At 54.6% G+C, this 23512-nt stretch overlaps 7 protein-coding genes across 7 annotated transcripts; 3 read left to right on the forward strand and 4 right to left on the reverse strand.

The window, feature by feature from the left end:
• The first annotated feature begins 1995 nt into the window (after window positions 1-1995).
• Window positions 1996-3503, forward strand: B0T26DRAFT_270771 (uncharacterized protein). Its single transcript, XM_060434101.1, has one exon. The coding sequence runs from the start codon at window positions 2216-2218 to the stop codon at window positions 3026-3028; it is 813 nt and encodes a 270-aa protein (XP_060295732.1). The 5' UTR covers window positions 1996-2215; the 3' UTR covers window positions 3029-3503.
• Window positions 3504-4293: 790 nt separating this feature from the next.
• On the reverse strand, window positions 4294-4751 carry B0T26DRAFT_270920 (uncharacterized protein). The gene has a single exon (XM_060434102.1). The coding sequence runs from the start codon at window positions 4639-4641 to the stop codon at window positions 4408-4410; it is 234 nt and encodes a 77-aa protein (XP_060295733.1). The 5' UTR covers window positions 4642-4751; the 3' UTR covers window positions 4294-4407.
• Window positions 4752-4860: 109 nt separating this feature from the next.
• Window positions 4861-8603, reverse strand: B0T26DRAFT_751080 (SNF2 family N-terminal domain-containing protein; the record flags this gene model as incomplete). The annotated part of the gene is made up of 3 exons (XM_060445326.1): window positions 4861-5473; window positions 5592-5683; window positions 5748-8603. The coding sequence occupies 3 exons, from the start codon at window positions 8601-8603 to the stop codon at window positions 4861-4863; spliced, it is 3561 nt and encodes a 1186-aa protein (XP_060295734.1).
• A 1432-nt stretch (window positions 8604-10035) lies between these two features.
• B0T26DRAFT_613909 (uncharacterized protein) lies at window positions 10036-10728 on the forward strand (the record flags this gene model as incomplete). Its single annotated transcript, XM_060435945.1, has 2 exons — window positions 10036-10394; window positions 10470-10728. Coding segments are annotated over 2 exons (618 nt in total), but the record flags the coding sequence as incomplete, so codon positions are not given.
• Window positions 10729-14017: 3289 nt separating this feature from the next.
• B0T26DRAFT_675344 (uncharacterized protein) lies at window positions 14018-14754 on the reverse strand (the record flags this gene model as incomplete). Its single annotated transcript, XM_060439818.1, has 4 exons — window positions 14018-14050; window positions 14207-14464; window positions 14607-14651; window positions 14728-14754. The coding sequence occupies 4 exons, from the start codon at window positions 14752-14754 to the stop codon at window positions 14018-14020; spliced, it is 363 nt and encodes a 120-aa protein (XP_060295736.1).
• A 2735-nt stretch (window positions 14755-17489) lies between these two features.
• B0T26DRAFT_740550 (uncharacterized protein) lies at window positions 17490-17654 on the reverse strand (the record flags this gene model as incomplete). The annotated part of the gene is made up of 1 exon (XM_060443858.1): window positions 17490-17654. The coding sequence occupies one exon, from the start codon at window positions 17652-17654 to the stop codon at window positions 17490-17492; it is 165 nt and encodes a 54-aa protein (XP_060295737.1).
• A 1288-nt stretch (window positions 17655-18942) lies between these two features.
• Window positions 18943-20674, forward strand: B0T26DRAFT_271220 (uncharacterized protein). The gene is made up of 2 exons (XM_060434103.1): window positions 18943-19456; window positions 19610-20674. The coding sequence occupies exons 1-2, from the start codon at window positions 19397-19399 to the stop codon at window positions 20360-20362; spliced, it is 813 nt and encodes a 270-aa protein (XP_060295738.1). The 5' UTR covers window positions 18943-19396; the 3' UTR covers window positions 20363-20674.
• Window positions 20675-23512: the final 2838 nt, after the last annotated feature.

Raw genomic sequence — 23512 nt, forward strand, 5'->3', positions numbered from 1 at the left:
GAAGCTGTCTCGACCGGACACGACACTACTTGTCACGGAGCTAGCGCTGCTGCTGGACACGCGCCGGGGCCGGAAGAACGACCCCGGGCGTTCCAGCTTTTCCGGAGGCGGGCTATCTGGATAAGCCATGGTGACGGGCCGCCTTGGAGAGGGATCTGGTCTTTTCGGCGCCTGGGGAGCAGCGTAGGGCCCGGTCACTTGCTGTATCCTGGTGCTGGCCCTTTTTGTCCTCGCAACGAATTCCTGATCCCTCGGGGGATACATGACCACAACTGGGCCGCTCCCGATGCTCCTAGCATGTGTTGGGCGAGAGTACGGCGCAGCCGTCGCCATTGTGCCGCTTCCTGTTGGCCCGCCGCCAGCTGCCGGGCCGCCGTAGGACGAGCTCCTGAAACGCGGCTGAGGTGCTTTTAACAGTATTTCATCATCGTCGGGAAAAAAAGACTGCTGAAGTGCGGCTGCTGCAGAAACTGTGCGTTGGTGATATGCTCTGTTGCTGCTGTTGTAAAATGCTAGCGGTGGTCTTACAGTGCGGGAGCTTGTTAGTCGGGATCCTTCGCCAAAGGCAATTTGTTCTCTCGTCAACCAAGGAGAAGGGCTGAGAAATTGCCTGGAACTATCCGAGTAGACATTGGTGGGACCAGCAGGACTATGAATAACACGAGGAGGCATCGACAGAGCGTAGCGCCGAGCCGTGGTCAATGACCAGGCAGGGTGAACTGCTGCCGGCTCTCCACGCTCTCGCCAGAAACGGAAATTAGCTTGCAGCCTCACAAGCTAAGGCTTTCCGATAGGCGCAGGGTTTCGATATCAGCTGCAGGACAGGGACGTCACACCTCCTTGGGCCTGAGCGCTTGCTGAGGACGGCAAGGAGCTAACCGCTTCCGACCACGAATGGCGGTTGAAGGCCCAGGCGCTGCGCTAGGTGGAAATTAAAGGCTTTTTTTCAACCGCGAAACATCCGACCTAGACTACAAAAAGGGGAAGCTCGATGACGCCACGGCACCAAGCGGAAAAGGGTTGCCGAAGAAACAAAACTCGTGATAATTGAAAATGATAAAGACGGAGTAGGTGCTTGGCTGTGGAACGAAGAGCATGTGTTTATATCCATATAAGAGAACATAATCTCGTCTCTACTCCGTACAGCGTCTGAAATCCGATTACGGCGAGATACGGAGTTGAGAACGATGGTAGGGGGCGCCCGGCAGCGACCGAAACAGCCCTGTGATTTGAGATGTTTCGCAGGGCCATCAGCTGTCATCGCCCTGGGGTTGCGTTGCCCCGAGCAAGGGCGGCAACCCACTGGCCGACGAACAGTTGGGGAGAGAGGGGCAAAGGGGGTGGGGGTAGAAATTGAAAGAACCATCGAAAATAAACTGCTTACCTCGAGGTCAATGACCTGCGGTTGGCGTTGTTCTTCGCACCGTCGGCGGCAACAGTAGGAGCAGCGGCGGCGGTGACGGCAGCAGCAATAACATTATTTCCTGCAGCGGCGGCACGGCCACCGACTCCAACTCCAGGTACTACCACACTCCGGGGATTGAAGCTCCCCGTGACGAGCTCGGCCGCCACCACGCGATTGCGAATCTCGGCAGTCTTGGCGTCGACAGCCGGGAGCGAGCTTCTGGAGCGCCGAGGCGCGTCGACTAATCCGGCCAAAGGAGGGAGTGCGCTTTCGCTGTTTCGCCTCGAGCGGCCCTTCCACGACCAAAACGACGATGAAGGGCGCTGTCGCTGCTGCGGCGACGCTGTCGGCGGAGAGCTACCGCCCGCCATGATAACGAGGGTTCTGGGGGGTCTGGTATCGTCGCCGTTTCATGAGGTCGCAGCGGGTCGGTCGCTACGGGGGGCCTTTCGGGCTCAGGTGTCGCAAGCCTGTGCTGATGCTGATGGGGTTGTTGTTTTCTGAGTGGCCAATTTATCTTTTTTTTCTCTCCTCGTTCGTTGCTCCCTTTTCCCGCGACAGAGCCAAACACGTCGCCCCTTGCGTCTGCTTTATTTGCCTTTTGGCCCTTAGGCCACTTCTGAGACGTTGACGCCGCGCGATTGGGATCGTCCCAGGGATTTAATGTTTGCCGAACCCGAAAACCCCCCCAGCCTTTAGCTGTTCTCAGCCGCACACGCCGTCGTTCGTCGCGTGCTCCGGAAATCTGTGTGTAGGTTGTTAACAAAAAAGAACGGACGAATCGCGCTTTGCTGGTCGAAATCTCGATACATGCCAGGTTGGCATGGACGCAGGAATGTTTGTCTGTCTGCCTGTTGGGTGAATGCTGCCTTTTTGAAGCTTTTCTTGGCCCTTCTTTTTCTTGCAAAGGGCAATGCACCTCTTCGGATGGTGTCGCTCCTGCTTGGCCCAAACAGGCGATCTTCTGGTCGGCCGGTCAATCCGCGAGGATCATCAGGAGAACGGTACCCGAGCGAACGAGTGTGTGGTTGCACGGCCAGTGCTGCTTTTGCTGCCCGCTGTTGCTGTTTTCGTTGTCCTCTTCTGGTGTCCCGCAGCCCCGGAATAAGGTCAAGCAAGGTCAGAGCGCTGAGCTGGAGAGGCGATGATGCTGTGAACGGCCCATTTGGAGAGGGGGCCTTGCATGCAGGAAGGTTCGAGCCTCTCTCCGTCTCCTTCCTCCGGCAACTGCAGCACCGCGAGTTTAAAAGAGAACGAGAAGGAACGGCCGGCGGGAGCGTTGCAACCTTAGACGAGTTTTGCATCCATTTCAAAAGTACGACGGGACCGCCTAGAACCTGCTTCGGTGGTTTATTCTATCCTTGCGCTATCCCGCAAGTGCTAGGCTGTATGGGCTTGCAACTTCCTTCCTCCGGCCACGCCATCATCACCTGCCCAAACTTATTAATGGCGGCCGTACATCCGGCCTCCACAACCCGACCTCTCACATCCATCCACCCACCCCATTTTTGCAGCCTGCGGGCCGGGAAAGCGAGACATGCGCTTCAGGTGGCCTCGCATGACCTGACAAAAATATGCAGATGCGCTGTAGTAGGGCATGTGCAGTACAGTCCGCTGCTGTGAGAAATAACCTGCTGTGCGCTCTTTAATTACCTTGGCTGCATCTGCATCTACCACCATGACGAGCTCAATCTCGGCGCGCTGTGCCTCGATCTTCGTGGGAGGGTGGGCATGTTGTGTGTCTTGTCTTGTCCTCCCAGTGCTCCCCATCATCCTCCCCCTCAAGGACTCGGCAGAAGGCACGATGCTGACTTGAATCTCATGGAAAGCGAGTAACGAGGGCAAAAAATGGCGGGGTAAGTAAAGTCGTGCATATTGAGTCGGAGTCAACCTGGATACGGCAGCTAGCTTCTCCAGCACATCGTGTGCGTGCGCGTGTGCGTGTGCATGTAGCCAGTCCCTCACTTCAGCTCAGCTGTTCCTGGGCCCCCTCTCCACATCCCTCCAGCTTTCCAAACCACACACACGTCGTCTGCGGAGGGAAAAAAGGGGGGGGGGTTAAGGCAAAATCCTTTCGTATTCACCACCATCTGGCCCAAAACTAATGTGTTCCCGCATCATGCACAGGTGCTGGTGTGCTGTATGTTTTCTCGCCACCTTGTTCAAACTAAAACACACTAGCTAAGGAAACCAACTCCACCAACTCTTCTAGCGGCCAAGATCTTGGGGTACTGAGTAGTGAACCTGCTCCGGAAAGGAGAAAGTTGAGATATTTTCGTCCCCTTGTAATATTACAGAGTATTAAATAGGGTATCCATGTTTCTTCTAAAAGGACTTGACGAAATTCCTCTTTAAATAGTCTCTTTAAATAGCTTCTATCCTTCCTAGTATTCACGGAAGGGCTAAATTATAGACAGACAGTCGGCTTAGCTTGAAGTGTTTCCCCAGACCATTGCGTCACGATTATTGTTTCTCGTCGGGGTGGTGATTGGGCCCAGAGGATGCGAAGGTCGACGAATCATGCGGCAGCGGGCAGCGTAAAGCCAGGCAGGCAAATTCGAAGCCTCAACTGGCTAAGAGCGCGCGATTTGGGCATCTGCGATTGGGTTGGATCGCCGGGGCCCCGACTTTTCCTCGGACCTGCATTGAATTCGGCAGCCTTCTCTCTTACTCACCGAATTCTGCTTCGGTAGCTTGCTTGCTTTTCCTACAAGGCTCGCGCGAGTTTTGTTTGCTTTGCTAGGAAAATTCCTGAGAGGGAGATTGGGGGGCATTGGCAGGAACAGCCAGCCAAGCAAGCCAGTTGACTCTACCACATGTATGTTTGTGGCACGTCTCCCTTTCTCACCACGACACTCGCGTTTGGGGCGTCGTCCTTGACCTGTCTTGCGGTAATTGCGCCTCACCAATACATTGGGCCCTCCTCTACTCTGCCTAGAGCTACCTGTTTGCTGTGCGTTCGGGATATGTTTCGTCGTTCTATCGTCTTGGCTTGAGACACTTTAGTCTTCGTACTCGCCCTGAAATTGCCTTCGCGCTGCGCTGAGGCAAAGCTGCTTGTATCCTGTCCATCCACAAATGCGCTTGTACGGCATACTTCTACATTTAGCAGCATTCATAAACTGCGAGTCTAATCGACCCTGCTGAGCAACCACCTCCAGATGCTGGAGTGTGCAGACCCCCAACAAATTTGACAGCAATCGCCGCCAGTCCGTTACCAAGAACTGCAGAGCCATACGTGGAGATAGTTACTGAGCCAGCGGTCCGAGGTGTCGAAAAACCTAGACTTCGAGGTGAGCTAACCAACGGGAACATGCGAGAGGCACTTAGCACCAGCTAGCCCACCCGTATTGAGCTACCCACATCAGCGGCGTCGTGCTGCAGGTTTTCGTCCGAGGTGGCTGGCCTCAAGGGGTATACATGTTTGGGTTCGAAAACGTTGCCAGGGTTTCAAGTCACTCAACACCCCCAGTGTCGTCGGCGAAGCCCGCGAAACGAACCCGCGCCTTCTTTTTGGGAGGAGGAACATCATTCGATTCTGGAGTAGTGTTCGTCACAGTCGCCGTTTCGACCGCCGGCGGCGCCCTCTTCTGCGCTGTGCCGATGCCGTTGACCACGCCGTCTCCCTCTTTGAGCACGACACCGCCATCTGTGGTGACTAGGTCTTGGTCGGGATGGCTCTCACGGCCAAACCCACGACCGAAAATGAACTGAGGCGTGTCTAGCGTGGCCATCTGTTCCTGGTCGCTGACATTCTCCCCTCCAGGAAGGGGTAGAATCTTTGCATTCAGGACCCATTCGTAGATGGGGCGGTCATCAAGTATCGACCGGCATTTCCACTGTTCTTCCTGTGTCATCTCTCCACGCCTCTTCACAATGACCTCCTCCAGGCTACCCCGGAGTACTAGCGTCTCCACCGTGACCGGCTTGTTCTGACCGATGCGTCTTGCTCGACCGATTGCCTGTGCCTCTACTTGAGGATTCAAGACAGGGTTGATGAAGTAGATACGTGATACGGTTCGCATGTCGATGCCGAAAGCCGCCTGCGTAATATCCATGAGCATTACCCTATAGTCTCGTTAGCAAATCGCCGGTGATGCCAACGTTGGATTTGAGACAAGGTAATAATAGACGGGTAGAGTCCCCCGACTTTAGACACAGAATAGAGACTGGAAGAAAGACTTACCGAAATAGAGGGCTAGAATTGAATGTTGCCACGTATTGAGTGCGTCGCTCGGGCTTTATGCCCTTGGCGTAGATGAGGTGGTGAATTTGAAGCTGTGGTTTTGGCGGGTTATTAGCTTGGCTACAGACGTGCAGAGGGAAAGAGGATAGAACGAACAATATCTAAAATTCCAGCCAAGTAGTAGGCCGTATTGTCGTTTTCGTAAAATATGATTATCTGCTCGCTGTCTTTGTACTTGATGATCTGATCGATCAAGTAAGAGAGCTTTGCCGACGCAGTGGAGACCATTTGAGTCTTGGCGAGAGGTTCGGCAAGATCGCCCCCGGTGCCCTCAGCTGGCTGGGAAACCTGTTCCACCAGGCTAGGCGTACCTAGAATGGCAGCTCGACGCTTTTCGGGGGCATTATGGTCCTGCCCCATTTGAGTGTTGCCGGCGAGAGCCCTGGGCTGAGATCTCTGCGTAGTTGGGTTGGCAGCAGAGTCCTGAGCTTCGATCCCCCAAGTCCGTTCCTCTTGCCCCCGGGCTGCAAAGCGCCCCGTCTCAAACATTACTTGAAGCGATGTCGGTGAATCAGCTAGCGGGTGTAGGAACTTCTGCAGAGCGAGGGCCATTCTCGAATCCGTCAGCACGGGGTCCCCCTCTTTATTATCTAGAGACCAGCTTTGGCCAGCTCCCCACGGGAAGTTCTCGAGGTGTATCGGGACCTCGCGGAACAAGTTGGCCGAGTCTTTGATGGTGTTTTGGGCCGCAATGCGGCCAAACTTGATCGCTTCGCGCAGCAGATGATCATCCTCGGCGCTAATGGCAACCTTGCCGGCGTCCAAGAATCCCGACGCTGTTTCTACGGCGTTGAGTATTTCTGCGGGAGAGAAGAAAGATCCCCCAAAGAAGCTTGATTGCCTCAAGTTAGAGACGAGTTCAAGGACGGCTTTCTTCTGGCTGGGATGAAAGAAGTAGTCCTGGTCAGATCTCTGTGACTGTACAGCGTTGAAAATGATGATCGCGGAGAAAAGGTTGAGAACCAGGATGTCCTGGAAGCAGCCGTCGAGGTAAACAAACTTCTCCTCAACGACGGGCAAGAGATTAGATATCTCAAAGAGGCGATTCCGTACTACCAGCGATTCGAGAATTGCCTTAAGAGTTTCCCGATCTCCCCGACTCGCTTGGCTTGGCTGCTTAACGTACTGAGACCACGCAACAGGCCGCTCTATGGTGGCCTCGTCTGATACCACGGGTGCCCAGGGTCGCATCCTCAGGTAAAATGTAGCGATCGAACCAATACGCCTCAAGTCATCCTTTTCAAGCTCGGCGGAAGGCTGGCGGTGAAGGATGATGAGCGGCCCGTCCTCGACAGGGCTTGGGACGGCATCAACGCCAAAGAGACCCTTGGACGGTGTACCAGTCACTATCCAACGAGCCGTAATCTCGAGAGAGTCAAGCAAGAGATGAAGATTGCTCTTGTTCCCCGATGTCGACTTGCCGAGCCTGTGTCCTTCATCGACAATGCAACGCTTGAAGCGGATCCTGCCTAACTGGTTTTGTAGACCATGAGATCTGGATGTGCCGTAGGAACTACCAATAGGCGGCTCTCGATATAGTTCCGCAAGGCGGTTCGACGAGAAGAGCACGACATCGCAATCGAGCAGCTGCTCAATGGTAGCAGATTCTTCTTCGAACCTGCCGGCGAAAACAAGGAATTTTAGGCCAGAAGTGTGTTTTGCTATTTCCTGCTCCCATTGCCGCACTAGGTTGTAAGGAACCACGACCAACGAGACATTGCTGAGAAATATCTTCTTCGCGCGAACAATTTTGTCTGCTGGCTGTTTGCGAGTGTTACGAGTAGCGCGACGTGCTTCAGGACGAGGCAGATAATAGAACGCGCGGTTCCGAAGGATGACTTGGATGCATCGCGTGTATTCGAAGTCCTGCCCCGATGACTGGAGCACCGGCTTCCATGGCACCGAATTGCGAGTGATGCAAGCGGCTGCCATGTCGGCGAGGCTGCCAACCCTAGGCCGGGATTTTAGGCCTGTCTGGCGAAGCATCTCGGGTGCCCTGGCGGGGATATGTTTGGTTGCGAGGATGAGGGCAAGGCATATTACTGTCTTGCCGGAGCCCATCTGTTCGGCAAGAATCCCGCCACACGGCCCATCATAGTATCTGGGTTCGCACAAGACAACGCCAGCAACCGAATCGTAATACCAAGGTTCCCCATTCTGATCGACAACATTCAAGAGACGGGGATCGAGCACTCGGCCAGGCTGGGACTCTCGTTGGAGCATCAAAGCTGCTGATCGGCGCTGGTAGGAAAATAGGGTGATGTTGAGCCCAGAAATGTCACTGTCCAGCAACCTGTGCATAGCATCGCGAACGTCAGGATCCTCGACCGTCTCGGGCCTTGGGTCTGGGGAGGGCAAGTTGTTGAACATCTGAAGAAGAGATTCGGATGGTTCTGAATCTGAATTATCTTGGGTATCGGCATCGCTGGCCTCTCCGAAGATGGGCGGGGCCGAAGTGCGAGTCCCAGCTCCGGGGTCACCGCGCCACGTGTTGGGGGAATAATCCAGCTGCCCCATAAGGCGGGACCTTGCTTTCCGCAGGGCATGATTGGACCGGGGGACTAGGCGATTGTCTACATCATCGGGAAGGACGTAGACGCGGATGATGGCTTGGGCACCGTTTTGGCTGATGCCGAAGCTCAACTCTATCCAGAAGTTGAACAGCAGGCCCTTGAGCGGTGCTAGCAGTTTCGACGATAGAAGAAGGCTCTGTATCTCGGGCGCGAGCACCTTCTTGCCCTGCAAATTATCCGAGGCACCGTCGCCGACCACCTTTTCTTGGCCATTGGGGCCCGGTTCGGGGCGGGCGCAGAAGTGGTGCCATTGCTTGAGCTCGGGAAGGGACTCGCAGTTCCAAATCTGGGGTGCGACCGCGACATTGCCATTGCTCGCCGCCCGGTCCACGACGAGGCATCCTGCGGCAATATACCTCGGGCGTTCTGCAAGTACCATGGCGTCGTCAATGGTTGGGGCCGGCAGTTCACACTGTCATTGCTAAGATCGATGCTGTTCGGCGACTCGTCTCGTCTAAATTCCGGGGTGGCGGGATGCTGCCTGGCCGTGAAGCCAGCTTGAGGCTGAAATGCTAAGGCATCAATGCGCTAAGGAATGCAGGGGTCAAACAGCTCCCGCCCGCTTCTATCTAACGGCACTGTCCAATCCAACTACACTCTGGTCCCTGCATGTTTTGTCAGCTTAAACTCCGAGTTTCTTGCTCGAAACTTTGTGGGGTTTTATAAATCTGTTGCCGTAAATAAGTAGGAAGGGTGATTTAAAAGATCTCCTATTTTGCAAAGTTTTGCCTTGCTATTTTGTCGCCGTAGGAAATCATGATTTAGCAGTTCGCAGCACGTATCAGACTGACATGGAAACTTTCAGGGACCCTTGGGACGGTGGCTGTCTCCCGTCCTTACGTATCCGTACTACGGAGAGTATTACACGGCGCTTACTTTACGTACTGTATGTATGTATTCGTACTTATGCATGTATTAAATATCGTCGTCTCTCTATGACAACGGAATCCCCGACGTACTCCCTCTCCAGACACTTCAATTGCCCCTCTAGGTTCTGCCAACCCTATCTGGTATTAATAAGTCACGTATTCAAGAACTCTTTTCGACGGTAGCTGGTGGATCTGTGCATCTCTTTGCGAGCTGTCATAAGGCAACTCAAGGTTTTCTGTTGCATTTACGCTCCTTTGCAGTTGCCTTTTCTGGTGCACTGTTCTGTCGACAGTCCGGCCGCGCCTTTTTAATTCGATGTTTTCTAGATGGCCTCTAGCCATGGAGGTTGCTCTTTCTTAAGGTGGAATTTTAAGTACCTAGGTATGGATGTCCTCGCCGTTTTTGGGTTTGCTTTTCGGAACCCCTAGACTACCAGGCTGTGTCCTCAATGCCAATTACTGGTAGTTTTTGGTATGCATCTTCTTCATCAATCTCAGATACCTACCTACGACTCTAGCCCACTTACAAACTTCTAGCTTGCGTTAGTTCCTCTTTTCTTCTTTCCTTTCTTCCATCTGAAAATAAGCAGACCAAGCTCGGGAAAGAGTAACCGGCCGTTCATCGATTGAATGGAGACCAACGTCGTTGACAAGACTGAGACCCCTGATGTGGAAAGTTTCGCCGACATAGAAGCAGACATCGACTTGAGCAACATCTTGGAAAAAATTCCCGACAGTGAAAGAGAGGGCATTTTCGAGGATTACATTTATAGCGAGCGAGGCTGGGAGTTTTCCCATACACTTGTTGACGATTGTTATATCGTTTCAAACCCTCTATTTGCAAGGGGGACGGGAATCGTGCTCGTCACGGATCCGAGATCGATCAAGCGAGCCACGGGAGGTCCAATGCCACATGGCTGGGCTGGCTTAATGTTTAACCCCAACATGGAAGTTCGCCATATCCAGGACAAAGGCTGCGGCGTGGTTGCAAAGCGTCATTTCCTCCCGGGCGAACCTCTTCTTGTCGCTAACCCTTTCTTCCTGGTCGACGAGAGGGTCCTCGGGATTACTCCCGTCGACGTCCGGAACGAGATCATCATGCTCGCCCTCTCGAAGCTCCCTTTGCGAACTCGGGGAACTCTCGATGAGTGTGTGGCAAAAAGAGCGGCCGAAGCTGGCGGTAGCCGCGAAGTCGATATTATATTGACAAATGCATATTGCATTCCAGCGACAAGTGGGACTCCGTGCTACTTTGCTCTGTACCCACTCTCGTCGTTCTTCAACCACGACTGTCGACCCAAGTGAGTACAGTACATGCCCCTTTATCAGTGGTGCCTGGCACTCTTCAATGCAGCTACTTAACTAGCAATTTGCAGTGTAACCTATTACATTAACAAAGGCTGGGCCTTCAATGCGTCGACAAATCGCGATATTGGCATCGGTGAGGAGCTTTGCGTTTCATACGTGAGCCTGTGGGAGCCAAGCTGGATTCGTCGGACAACCATTCGATCATGGGGGTTCCGTTGCCAGTGCAAGCTTTGCGGCCTCCCCAAAGAACTGGAAAGGAGATCAGATAACCGACTGGCCAGGATTCGCGAGCTTTGGTATCGACTCGAGTCTTGGAAGGATGTTATCGATGGGGACGACAAAACTGTCGACTACTTCATATCGCTATGCACAAAGGAGGGACTGACAGAGGTGTACACCAAATGGGTTCTTCGCTTGGCAAACAAAGCCTATCACCTTCTCGCTCTCAAGGCCGCCAGTGGTACACATGGCAGCACGGCTGCCGTTGAAGGAGGGCAGACTCAGTCAAGCACAGGGGCATGTGCGGACCCGCAGAGCACTGCAGTTCTTCAGTTGCAGGCCGAGAAGAAAACCGCAAAGATATCTAATGGAAAACGTTGTAAGGGTTACTCCTAGCTGCTATCGGAAACTCCGGGTCAAGCTTCGATGACTTCAGGTTGTGATGCCCCCGACGTGTCAGTCTCTTGAAGTTTAAAATAGAGATTATGGGTGGGCTTTCTCGGTAGATCACAGTTGAGCTAGTTTCTACCCAGTAGTCTGGGTTTATCTGTCCTTGTTAGGCATCTAATGTGCTTTCCGAAACACTTACATTTAGGTTGTGTACCTGATCAATTCCTTGTATATATCGTGGGGACCGCTTTCTGGATGTTCAGAGAGTAGCACTGCTCCGAAGATAGAGCCATTGGCACACCTTGGGAAGGGACATACATGGCCACGGTGTTGGGTACCTAGGCAAAATTTTGGGGGCGTCCCTGTTGAGAAACCCAGCCTAGCATCCACGCAAGACGAGGTGACGAGCAGGTGCATCGCAGTAGTGATCGTAAAACATATCATGCAAACCCCCTACCTAAGGTACCTTAGGCAGGCACCCTTTCACCGTTCCAGGTCTACCGGTAGAGTGGGGGAATACAGGTGCTCCTTCCGGAAACGAAACCCAAGAGCGTCGGTCAAATCGCCTTGAGGAGCCACGGAAACTGGCGATATCCGTACCTCCTATCAGTAGCATCGTGCGGATAGCACGACAGCTTCTCAAGACCTGTAGTTGAACTTGGGACGAGAGGTCAGGTGTCTGGCTTTGGGTAGCATTGATAATGCACGGCCCAGGCGCAAAAGGTTTCCTAGATGGGGCCGACCGACCTGAAGCAACTGTTGAAGAAGGTACGAAGGAAGTAGCAGCAACTTGAAATGTACAGTACTATACCTTGTAAGTTACGGTCTAGGTATCCGTACACCTCCACCGGGGAAATACATGTTAGTTTGGTACGTTACCTACTATTAGTATCTCTTAGGGAAATCTCGCTAATCACTAACTTTGCCACCTTCCTACGCTAACATGTATTACCCCGGAGGAGGTGTAGTTCTAGTGCAGGATGCGTGATGATAGCTGCGGTTGCTCGGGTTGCAACGGCGGAAGGAGCGCCCCACAAGATGGGGAGAGTGCCCTGCGCGGGCGGCTTCGGAATATCCAATGGGCCCCAAACCTTTTCTCGCGACCTACTGCGTAGAAGCACTACCCTCACCTTCCACACCACATTTCTCGGAGCGGGTAGTCTTTTGGCCTCATTTTAGTCAAGGTGGTCCCCGACGCCCTCTTCGACGAAGGATGCAGTCCTGCAGCCATAATCGGGTTCGGTTTAGCACCAAAGAGCAGCTACGACGCAGGAACCCTCAGCGTCCACAGCGCCTCGTCTTCAATTGGCCAGCGCCTGAATTGATGCTGATTTCACCGTTTCACGCTCCATTCCACCCCCCATCAACGCATAGCAGCCGACGGACGACCTCCCCGCGCTCCCACCCCTCCCTGAAGCCGGCATGGTGCTTTGCAGCACGCGCAGGGGGGCAAGAAGTGATGGCTTTGTTTGCCCAAGGGCCGGCGAACGAGCGAGCGAGCAGGCTTTCCGTCTTGCCGGCGAGCGAGAGACGGCGATCTAGGTCTGTGGGGCGACACCTCCCAGGAATGGGGGCTTGGGAACTCCGCGAACCGGGTTCTTTGGGAAAATAGCGCACACAATTCGTTCTCGATCCTCGCCGTTGACACGGCTTGCATCCCAAGGACCGCAAGAACCACACCTCCTTCCCCCAAAACGCACGTGGGCGTGCTTCCGGCCACCCGGCTCACCACTCCTCGTCGGCCGGACGTGTCGTTGCTGCCCCCAATTCTCGGCGTATCGGGTCTACTTTGCTCGGAGTTATTGGCTGAAGCTATCCAAGCTCTGGCCTCGGTGTTGATCAACCCCTCCTTGCCTGGCCCCCCTTTCCGTATTCAACACCCTCCTCATGGACCCTGTCGGTCTACTCTTCGTGTGGTAGACTATAGTCTCGGGAGCTTCGATATCCCAAAGCGACAAGTCAGAAAAGGCTTGGAGCCTGTGCTTGACCGGGCGGGGTCCGTGGTTCACACCTGCCATCTTCCTAAAGGTCGCAAGCGCGTCTTCCGCTGGAAAACAGAGTAGCACCAGCTTGGTAGGGGATGGATCAACGAAATAATGGTCGATTAATCCGGTGGAATCATCCTGGATCTTCGTCGCCGTTTATTCCCTTTCAGGTTCGGCATCTATGACTGCGCGTCTTATCCTTTTGGGCATCCAAACTCTCGAGTTTGGTCTGCTCATTGAGGCGAGTGTTTATGTGCCAGGGCTCGGAAGCTGCACTACGAGGACAAGTTATTAACCATCTATCTTTTTGTGGTTTGCTTCCCTTCACCACCCAATTGGCGGCGTTCTCGTCCTCGGCGATGCTTTTGCCAACGGCTGCGAGTAGGAAGAGATCGTCCATCTAGTGATGGGATGGGCTCACCTTGATTCCCCGCACAGACTTTGCCCCAAAGCCCAGACTTCAGCGCAGGGACCTGGCGCTGCTGCGCCTTTCCCGATCTGGACAGGAGTGCTTGGCTCAGTGAACGTCGTGCTTTGCAAGTGTTTCCGGTTTCTCATGGCGAGGGCCTCGAGCGTCAGTGCTCATCAGCCGTGCGTCGTGCACTCTCGTCGGGTCGGGTGAAGCGAACCCGACCCATGGCGGCTTGCCCTGAGGAGACCGGACATGGACGGGGGGTTCTTGCATTGAGAGCGCTGACAAGGGCGGAGCAGATCTGAGCACCAAGACCTCATGAATCCATCCCAGCTTCATCTACAGCGTCAAGGGAACCAAAGAATCACCAGTACCGGTTTTGCAAATTAAACCCCCTCGCCGAACTGAGGGGTCTCTTTGCTTTGGTCAAGCTCGCATGTTCCGGATTGCGGCAAGGCGGCAAGGCAGGCGCCAGACAGATTGGATACGGAGCGGCATCCCATCCGCCTGTGCGTCTGCTTGTCATCCGATTCATCCAGATCGAATTTGTGTCCCGTGTCTAAGAATACACCACGTACGGGAAACGGAAACCAAGCGTCTCTTCGCTAATCTAGAGCACCGGCTTCCCAGCTTCCCCCACCCACTGGGCCATGTCAAGCTCGAGCCAGGTTTCCAGGGGCCAGCTCGCTCCCTACTCCCTGCCACGGCCCTTTTCCAGTTCCTGATCATCAGCTCCCCCGTTGAATCGTCGAATCGCGGATCAGCCCTGAAGATTCGGTTATCCGATACCCGCCCATACCTGACCGTCTTGTGTCTGGTACGACATGGTTGACCCTGCTTGCAAACCGTCGTAGCAGCCACCGTCGTAGCAGCCGGCGGCGCTGTCACACCTGTGCTTCTGCTTGATAGCAAGCAGCCGTGCGCCCTGTGTGTTTCCGCCAGTGTATGGGTCATCCCGTTGCCAAGCTCTTGTGCTGGACTTTATTTGGAGCCGCTGCCGGCTTTCGTGATTGGGCATCAGGCCCCAGATTCTGCAAGTGGCTTCGGACGCGCCAGCCTCGAGTTGTGCCAAGACAGTTTGTGCATCAGGAAACCCGGACGTTCTCACTTTCCTCTCTTCTCCAACTGCAGTTACCCGCCGGCATGCTCCTTGGGCCCTGCACGCAACTTCTGTGAGTGTTGCTTGCACCAGTACCTACCGTCAGGCCAAGGCACAGCAACTGGGAGACACTCGCCGACTGGATCTGGAGCGAGCGTGTCTCAGGTGCCGGTCATCTCCCTCTACCTGCTCTCGAAAGTATGTGGTCAAGCCTAAGATACCTTGCCCACGCGAGCCCCGGACCTCATCTCGATTCAACCCCGCAACACGATAATCCTCTGTTTATCTGGCGGGATCGCCATCATGGCGACATACCCCATCCAGGTGCAGCATGCCAGCCGGTTTGCGCTTCCCACTTCCGCGCAATGATTTGCAGATGTCATTCATGCAACCCCTGTGGGAGACGGACCCCGCCAATCAGATGAACCGATTCTGTCCTCTATACGTGGCCAGCTATTCTTCTGTGTTTGTGACGCCCAAGTGGCTGCCTAGCTGACTTAGGTTGCCCCCTATCTAGCCACCGGGTTGCGTGGACAGCTGCAGCCGGTTATGGTTCCAGAGGCCGAGTCGTCCTTCTTAACGCGCTCTTCTATGGCCGTTTCCCGGCCTGGGAAGAGGGGAAGAGGAAAGACGTGACGAGAAGGCCGTGAGGGGAACGTGGGTACTTGGGAGCCAGGCTATAGCCTAGTGTGCTATACTCCCTCTTGGCCGCGTCGTTCAGACCTTCGACGAGGGCAGCCACTGCTACTGAGAATCGCGGCGCACCGTGGGGGAGAGAGATAGCGCTGCCAACTCATCATGGTGTCACCATGGATGGATTCCGACCTGTCGCTACCCTAGCTCCCTCCCTCCCGGATGCCTCTTGTCGGCCGCGATGTAGAGGCCCCTTTACTGCACAGCCCTTTGTCGCTTATCGTTCCACGGCGGCCTTTGAACCACGCCACTCGCCTTCGTGGTTGATGTTCATGAACTGACTAACAGGCTTTCCAAAGGTGGTAGAGATTATCCCAGTGATTGCGAAGTGGGGATTTTCCAGCGGTGCTCTCCGAGTGGACGTGGACATGGACTGCTGACCACAACAAAAAATAGGCAGAATCTGCCGCGATATTGGCGTCAACCAGCTAGAGCTCGATGACACAGCCATGACCAAGGGACAGCGGCCAAACGCTACTGCGGACTTGGCTTCTCTCGGCGTAGAGCAGCACCATCCAGCAGTTTGGCATTCCCTGCCGGATCACCTTTTCCCAGGCAGCAACAGACAGGTTGATCATGAGGCATGCCGAGAAATTTCCTCTCGCACCCCACCGCTTGGGTCGGAAGCCTTAAGACCTGCAATAATGAGATTTACTGCAGGAATTAATGGGCATCTTGGTGTCTAGGGTCGCCGTGTTGGCTTCGTACAACTAAGCTAACACAATTCTCTCGCTCTCCGTCCCCAGATTTGCCCTAACATGTTCAACAAGAAGGCACGCGCACATCACGTATCCCCTCACCTCGAAACGGGCCACAAAACCGAAGCTATGTGACGGTGATGCAGGTATCCTGTTCTAGCTACCTCCACGGAAGATTCGGAAGACCGAAACATTCCAACCGCCCTTCCCATGTCTTCTATGCAGCCTTAACAGGTGTTAATATATTTGCTGTCTGAGCAGACGGACACGACACGGCCGGCTCCTCTCCCCCGCAAGCCTCTGGTTGCGCATCTAAATCTTGCGGCACATGAAGGAGGTTAGGCGGTAGTGAAGCTTTCAGCTTGTCTCGGTAGGAGGGAAACGGTGAGTGGGTGGGCTATCTTTTACTTGATCGCCGAAAACAAAAAACATGACTGCTTCAAAAACTGTCCTGTGTACCACATAGCCTAGGGGCATGGGAGGCTGGAGGCGGCCCACCTGCGATACATACAAAGTACTTCTAAATGACTGTATATGGATGGGGGGCAGACACGTTGCGTGGCTTTTGCAACGTGCAGAGAGGCTTTCTATCCTGTTGTTGGACTAACTTGGCCCACGGGGACCACCATTCTTGTTCCCTCTCACCCGTCCGCCAGCACTCGGTTTTTTCTAACCCCCACTCCGGCCTAGCCCCCACACGCGGACCGAACGCTTCATGTTTATCTAGCCCTTTTCTGCCTCGTCGGCACAAATTATCTCACTTGGCCTGACTAGGAGGTCCTATTGCATGCCATGTCCATAGTCCCGAGTCATCGATAGTGAGATTGTGAGTTCGTTGGGATTCATCCTGGATACCAGAAGGTTTCGGATATATTATGTTTACATACACACACAAGATCCTTTCCAACTCCAGTTCAAAAAAAAAAAGAGCGAAATGAATAGATAGGTACTCCGAACCCGGAGATGTGATAAATCTGCCGTGTAAAAAATCCATAGAACCGTGTTCGCGTATGTGCGCCACCTCCCCCCAAGAAACGCCTTGCTGTTTGCCCATGTCCGCTTGCTTGCTTTGCTAGACCCGTCATTAAAAAGAAAAAGAAGAACACACGAACAGACCGGGAAAGCCTAGCTCCTTAGAGCTCCCGAGATGGTAAAAAGGAAAATAAGAAAAGAGATATCAAGAAACCCGAGCCATCTTTTTTTGTATAGAGGGGGTTTAGTAGTATGAGAACTGATAGCTTCCTCCCCTTGCCTTCATGTCGATGGGATTCCGGAGGTCGGGGATGGGTATATTTTAGTGAAGCGGGCGTGATAAATAGGAGGCTGTTGCGGTGAACTGATCTAGTTGGTTGGTCGATCGACTGAACAAGTCAAAGGGGATTGCGTATTTTATCTTGGACGATTGTTGTTGGTGCAATATGGTGTCTTCTGGGGTTTTGTGGTCTTCATTGTGGCGCGTGTAGTTAGGGGCTTCGGAAGTGGTACGGTGAGAGCCCCGGGCGGGTTTGTGATTGTTTCCAAAGAGAGCGGGAGAGAGAACGTATGGCGCGGCGCCCGCGACGGTAGCCGGGGAGGAGGACAAGAGAGTCCCATTAGCCGTAGCACAGGGGGCATTGTCCCGGCAGCACGATGTAGCGCTCGTGAGGGCCCTTAGAACACGAGCGCTTGCGGCTGCCGTCGACCTCGGTGCGGAAGAAGTGCACTCCCGGGTCGACACATGACGTGTAGATGTAGTAGTTCTTGGTGAAGTCGCACATGGTGACGACGGTTGACTTGACGGTCCTTGTGGGTGAGGGCACAAAGGAGAAGAACAGAAGAGGTCCTGATGAGAAGAGGTTAGGTACTTTGGTTGGCTGACGACGTGCCACAACGACGACGATGCGAAAGAAAAAGGTAGCAAGCTTACGGGGGAAGGGTGGTTTATATATAAGCTACTACTCAGGGCTGAGGCAGTAACAGATGGGCGCAAAGATCTTTCTCTTGGGAATGCAGCAAGTCGGCGAAGGAAGACGATGCGTGGTACAAGGCTGTCGACGAGGGTGATGACGAAGGCCTCGGGTTGCCGATAAGGTAAGAAGAACCCAGAGACCCAAGTAATATATAAACAAGACCAGGAAGGGGGTATAAGAGAAGTGAAAGGCAAGACTATGGGGGTCCACTTGGGACGAGAAAGACGAGACAGGAGTTTGAAGGACCCCCTCCCCCGGATTATATGGCTCTCTCTTTAGTGCTTTGCTTGTCAGAATAATAAGAGGCCAAGATATTATAAGAGACAGCAGCTAGCTTCGAGCAGACCGGGACGCCAACGTTGTGCTGTTTCCAGCGGGTGGGCTGTGGGCGGAAGGGTAGGTTGGCAGCGGGATGGAGGGTATTGTTGGCATTTAGGCGCTTGAGGCAGCCCCATCAGCGACCGTCATCTTTGGGAAGGAGGTTGACGAGGGCTTGACAAAGTACAGCGCAGGTACTGGATATACATGTTGCGGAGGGGCGCAAACGAATAAAACAATTCGCGAAAAAAAAAAAAAAAAAAAAGGGAAAACAGACTGAAAGGGACGGGGGAGGGAGGGGTCCAGTGGGTATAGATAGACATCCCCAGGGCTAGTTAGTATAGAAGCAAGGAAATATAAGGTAAGGTAGCAAGCAGATGTCAGCCAGCCAGCCCTTGGCTGCCGTAAGGGCCGAGCCCAAACGGATTGAAATGCGATATGTCAGGACAAATTAGCAGAGCCATGTTTCGTGCCTGACTTGTGCCGGCGGGAGTAGCGGCGGGCACATCAATCGTGTCCTACTGCGGTACCAAGACAGAAGCGAATGTGAAAGACGGTCAAAGTGGTAGACTCGCGGACAGGGCACCCGCAATGGCCTTGATCCTTGGTTTGACTGTCACAGTGGGGCGCACAAGAAAACGGAACAGTGCAGTACCTATTCGGCCTTTCTGGTCCACAAGCTACCCACAACGTCGAAACGGGAGGAGGGGGGACCTGGCCGTATGACAAGGTCCGGAAAGATAGCTACATGCCCAGGTACATACGCAAGGCAGGTAGGTAGCTGTCATGTCTCTGTGCTCTGTGGCAAACGGGCATGGAGAGCACGACACTAGTGTGCGGTTCGGTACGTTGTCGCAACTTGCTGGAAGCGGGTGCGGGTGCGCGGCAGCTGGGGCGGGCGTCTTCAACCTTGTTGCTAGCGACTCTGTATCTGACGCGCGTGCGAGAGCTTTCGTCGTCGAGGCGCGTGAAAGTGTGGGATGTGAGATGCGAGGTAGCTCTAGGACTTGTTTGCATGTACCTTTGGCAGCAGAGCTGGTTGGGAACCTTGATGGCAGTAGCCCATTGCCCATTCATTGCCCATTCCCCGCCAGCGGGCGTTGAAGAATCAGGGGTGCCGCAACCGACCCATTGACCAGTCGATGCTCCTTTCTTCTACACTCTGGTTGCACCTCACTAGCGACCCGCCACACTACACCTTTACCTAGCTTGCCTCGTCGAGAAACGTGTGCATGCTGCGAGGTAAATCCATCAGTCTCCGACGGAGAGCCCATCAGCGTGCCCTTGCATTCGTGAGGAAAGACAACCCCTCGCCTGGAGCGGATGGACGGCCGTCAGCCAGGGGAAAAGAAGGAGGGGAGGCCAGGGAGGGGGGTGTGGAGGTGGGGTGCTGACAGGGGCCAGGGGTATGGTATGGTGGACGGGCGAGAATCCGTCAGGGCGAGGGCGAGGGGTTGACGAGGTCCAGAGGAGAGCCGAGGGGGCCGGAGGGGGGCTATTCTCCATTCTCGTTGCTGAACTATATCGTCCGGAGTATCTCCGACCATCTGCCCACTTTGCTCCCCTCTCCCGTGATGCGTCGTGCAGCCGAATCGTCCCAGCAGCAGTCAGCGTGCGCAAGACGGAGAGGGGAGGGGGGCATGTGCGCCGGCAGCCCAAGAGAGGAAAAGGTAAAAGCCAGAGATCTGAAAGGGACGTGCGCACACAACCACTGCAGTCTATCCGTCCGCAGCGCAGCAATAGCAAGGGACTGGAGTCTGTCTAGTGGTGGTGGAGGTGGTGGTGGCCAGGGAGAAAAACCATATCGACGCACTGACTTGAGAGGATTTGGAAACGTCGACGGGCGGCGGGTATTCCCAAGAGCTCAGGCCCGCTTTGCGCCGCCAAAAGTGACGATCCGGTACTTGGCTGCGTTTGCCCGTGTCGGGGCGGCACTCGATTGGTCTCATCCTGTGCTGTTTTCTCGGTTCGCGGCGCAAACTTGGCCAAGCTCTTTGGTTGATATAATAGCTCTCGCCCATTATAGCAGCAGGGCTTCAATTTGCGCCATGTGCAAGAGGGCAGATGACAGCTGCGCTGTGGGGTCAGCAATCTCAAAGCGAAGGAATTATTGCGAAGGCTATATCAGAGCCAGTTTGTTTTGTGCTGCTCGTGAGGCGCAGTTTTTATTTCTCTGGCCCTGGATGCTCTGTAGGTAGGGTACGGATAGTAGTCCTGCAAGAATGGCCCGGAGGCCGGAGGGTAAATCGCGCGCGAGGTTCTTTTTCTTTCCTTTCTTTCTCTCCTGCCCTGAGAGATTTATTTTGTCTCCGCGGTCCTTTTTCCCGGGGACCGAGCTCTGAAGTCTGGCCTGAGCACTGCGCTATTGTGGAGTCTCGGCCGAGCAAAGTTGCGCGGCAAAGACCCCCAGGTGCCATGGACGGGAGAGTATACCATAGTAAGCCTGGGAGAGCCACATTCAAAATCCTGAACCCAGCAGAGTAGGCTGCAATGGTGTAGCACACACGAGACTCATGCGCGCGCCAGACCTGACGTGTGAGCTTGACGAGAGAGGTTGCGATTGGGCCTGGGCGCGAAGGTGAAGAGCTGTTGGTACCACGGACAACTTTTTCTGCAAATCGTTTGATCAAAGCATGGACGCAGCCTCCTCTCGCCTTGAGGTACATGTACGAAGTACTTTGTACACACATTACCCCCGCCTGTCCCACCCCACATGTCCGACAACAGGTGTTGAATCTGCGTGGCGTGCGTGCGTGCAGGCCCTGGACCTCCTTCTCCATCCGTCGCAAAGTACGTAGCAGTACCGACGCGCACAGAAGGAGATGATAGACAGGCAGACCGCCTTGGAATTGGGCTGCCGACGGGTGATTGCTTCGGCTTCGGGGCGCTCGCAGTCTCGCGCGTTTGCGCTGGTGACAATCCCCACCAGATTCGACGGCAAGAGGTCAAAGCAACCCTGGCCTAACCAGCTCCCATCCGCTGTAGTTTACGGATACACAGCCAGTCATGCAGCCCTCCCGGGACCTAAGATCCGCATCCCGAATGCTTCGGTGGCCACCCACTGGCTCTCTTGTTGCAAAAGGCAAAGGGCGGCGGCGACTCGGCTTTCCTCCTGGGCGGATGGGGATGCAAGGCTGTGCGTTTGTCCCTGGAACAAAATCAGTCACCCCACACGCCCCGTCATCCTCCGGCCAAGCACGCAATGTGGCGGGAAGCACCGGCGGGAGGTCTCGTTGTCCGGAAGCCTATCTGTGCTAGGGCCGAAGCCAACCCCGGGCCGGGCGGTAGCCAGGAAGTAACGTAACCTGCTCGGTCCTATTCTTTATTCGGAGCCGTTCGAATTGACCACGACCAGCGCCATGTCAAGGAAGCAAAAGAGAGAGAAGAAAAAAGGTAGAAATGCCGAAATTCTCAACCAGCAGCTCCACGTCATCGTATCATGAGCATTTGCCAACATCCATCAAAGGAAGGGAGGGACTTGCTGAAGCGAGGTCTCGACACGGCCCGTCAGGGCTGATCCGGAGTTCCCAAAGGGGAGAAGCGGTCTGGAGCCCGCAGCGCAGCGCATGGAAGCCGTTGGGTGGGGAATGAATGGATAGCGCGGGCTTGTAAAACCACTAGATCCGCGCAAGGACTCTAGATTTTGTGACAGCTCAGATATTTTCCTCGGCTGTGTGGCCGACGCATGCGCAGAAATATCGAAGCTCTACTCCGTACATGGTACGGAGTACTTCGTATTGTAAGTCGAGCCAAGTTTGCATCCCTTCAAGCCCCCTGTCCATATTCGAGCGACAAATTGCTGGCTATCGAGTTGGGCACCCAGCCAGGCATGGAAGTCGACACGTCTGGGCATCACGAGGGAGGGTCAATATCGTCGACGTCTAAGGACAGCGGTTCTCATGTGCAGTGACACGCCCGTCGCTGCGTTTGGGTCATAGTATCCGTATTGAAGCGTCCGTACTATCGCCGACGACTGGCCCTTGGTCAAGGACATCTTAGTATGTAGCGGGCCAGTCTTGGCCATCTCTCAGTCTCTCCGTCGTCGACGGGGTCGCGCGGGAAATGAAGCGAAATAAACCCCCACGTTGCGAAGCCGTTTTGCTCGACGGCTGCGGCGACCATGGTTTCGAAGGGGAGGGTAGATGGGGTTCGAGATGGGGGTGCTAGGCTGGTGCCTACTATTTCCCTTTCGGGTAACTCTCGTTTTGCTCTCTCTGCGTTCTCCCTTCCGGAGTGCCGCCCGCATCGCCACCACCAGGGGAGAGGAATCTTCTCCTGCATGACTGCAGCAGCACTTCCCCACGAAGAACAAGAGCCGCGAGATGCGACGCTGCACGCCCAATAGGCCAGTGTCCTGCCGTGTCTCGTCTCGGGATTGGAGCGGGAGCTGCTCTGCTTGAGCTCTCGCCTCTCGCAAGCAGCGGTCAGGTCAGCAGGCGGGCGACTGCCGCCCAACATTGACGAGGACGACGAGCTCGAGAAACCAACGACGTCTCCGAGTAGCACTGCATGCTTTGGAACGGCTTGTGCCCTCATCCTTTTAGCGGCATTCAACCCCGTCTCCGGGCTTCCGGTTCGCAACCTGTCGAGGCATGTACTCCGTAAGGTTGTGGTATTGGTTTGGCACTTGACAGTATCCGCAGCCCAACGCCCTACTCTAGAATGGCGCGAATCTGATCTGGCCAGCCAGCCACCCAGAACAGAACGTCACAGGTGGATGCGGTCCGCGATAATTGAAATGGCAGAGATGCCCAACCAACAGTCAACGGGAGACGGCCGCGAACCACAGACATTTGCTAGGGCGAAAGGGAGGGAACTGCCGCGGAACCAGCCATCATATGATCATGGCTTGACGAGGGTTCGATGTTTGTTGGGACGGACTCTTGGGTGCGGCATTCGCGTCATTTTTTTGCAACTCGCCAGTTAGTACTCCGTACGGATTACTTATGGTACGTAAGGATAGTTAAGCCTGTTTCTTCCGATGTCGCATCCCCAAAGATTGTATTCCGAGGACGGGGAATGGAGAATGCGATCCCAAGCTAGCCCAAGAATCCGAGAAGGAGCAACCTAGACTCAAGAAAATGCGCGCTGGGGTCATACATCTGATCGTGGAAGGAATATTTTCCTTGCCCCACGGCGGAACTGAAAACGGCTTCCAGTCTTCCCTTGCACCTTCCAGTTGACGGATGCTGCAGGCTAACCTTACCCCACCAAGATTAACCTAGACCCCCAAACTCAGAACCCAGAACCCAGGCTAACGGGAAGCCCCACGGGTTACGCAAGATGCAAGAACGACGCGGCCATCATTCCTTACGAGGAGGAAGGAGCATTGAACTGCAAGCACTGCA

The sequence above is a fragment of the Lasiosphaeria miniovina genome (assembly GCF_030549165.1).
Source record: "Lasiosphaeria miniovina strain SMH2392-1A chromosome Unknown B0T26scaffold_4, whole genome shotgun sequence".
NCBI classification, from domain to species: Eukaryota; Fungi; Ascomycota; class Sordariomycetes; order Sordariales; family Lasiosphaeriaceae; genus Lasiosphaeria; species Lasiosphaeria miniovina.

Excerpts from the sequence above, each read along its gene's own strand:
- B0T26DRAFT_271220 (XM_060434103.1), top strand. The coding sequence starts at position 19,397 with ATGCTGCGAGGTAAATCCATCAGTCTCCGACGGAGAGCCCATCAGCGT. Across the intron at positions 19,457-19,609 it reads ATCAGCGTGCCCTTGCATTC|GGCGAGGGGTTGACGAGGTC; the intron begins GTGAGGAAAGAC and ends CGTCAGGGCGAG.
- B0T26DRAFT_270771 (XM_060434101.1), top strand. The coding sequence starts at position 2,216 with ATGCCAGGTTGGCATGGACGCAGGAATGTTTGTCTGTCTGCCTGTTGG.
- B0T26DRAFT_270920 (XM_060434102.1), bottom strand. The coding sequence starts at position 4,641 with ATGGCTCTGCAGTTCTTGGTAACGGACTGGCGGCGATTGCTGTCAAAT.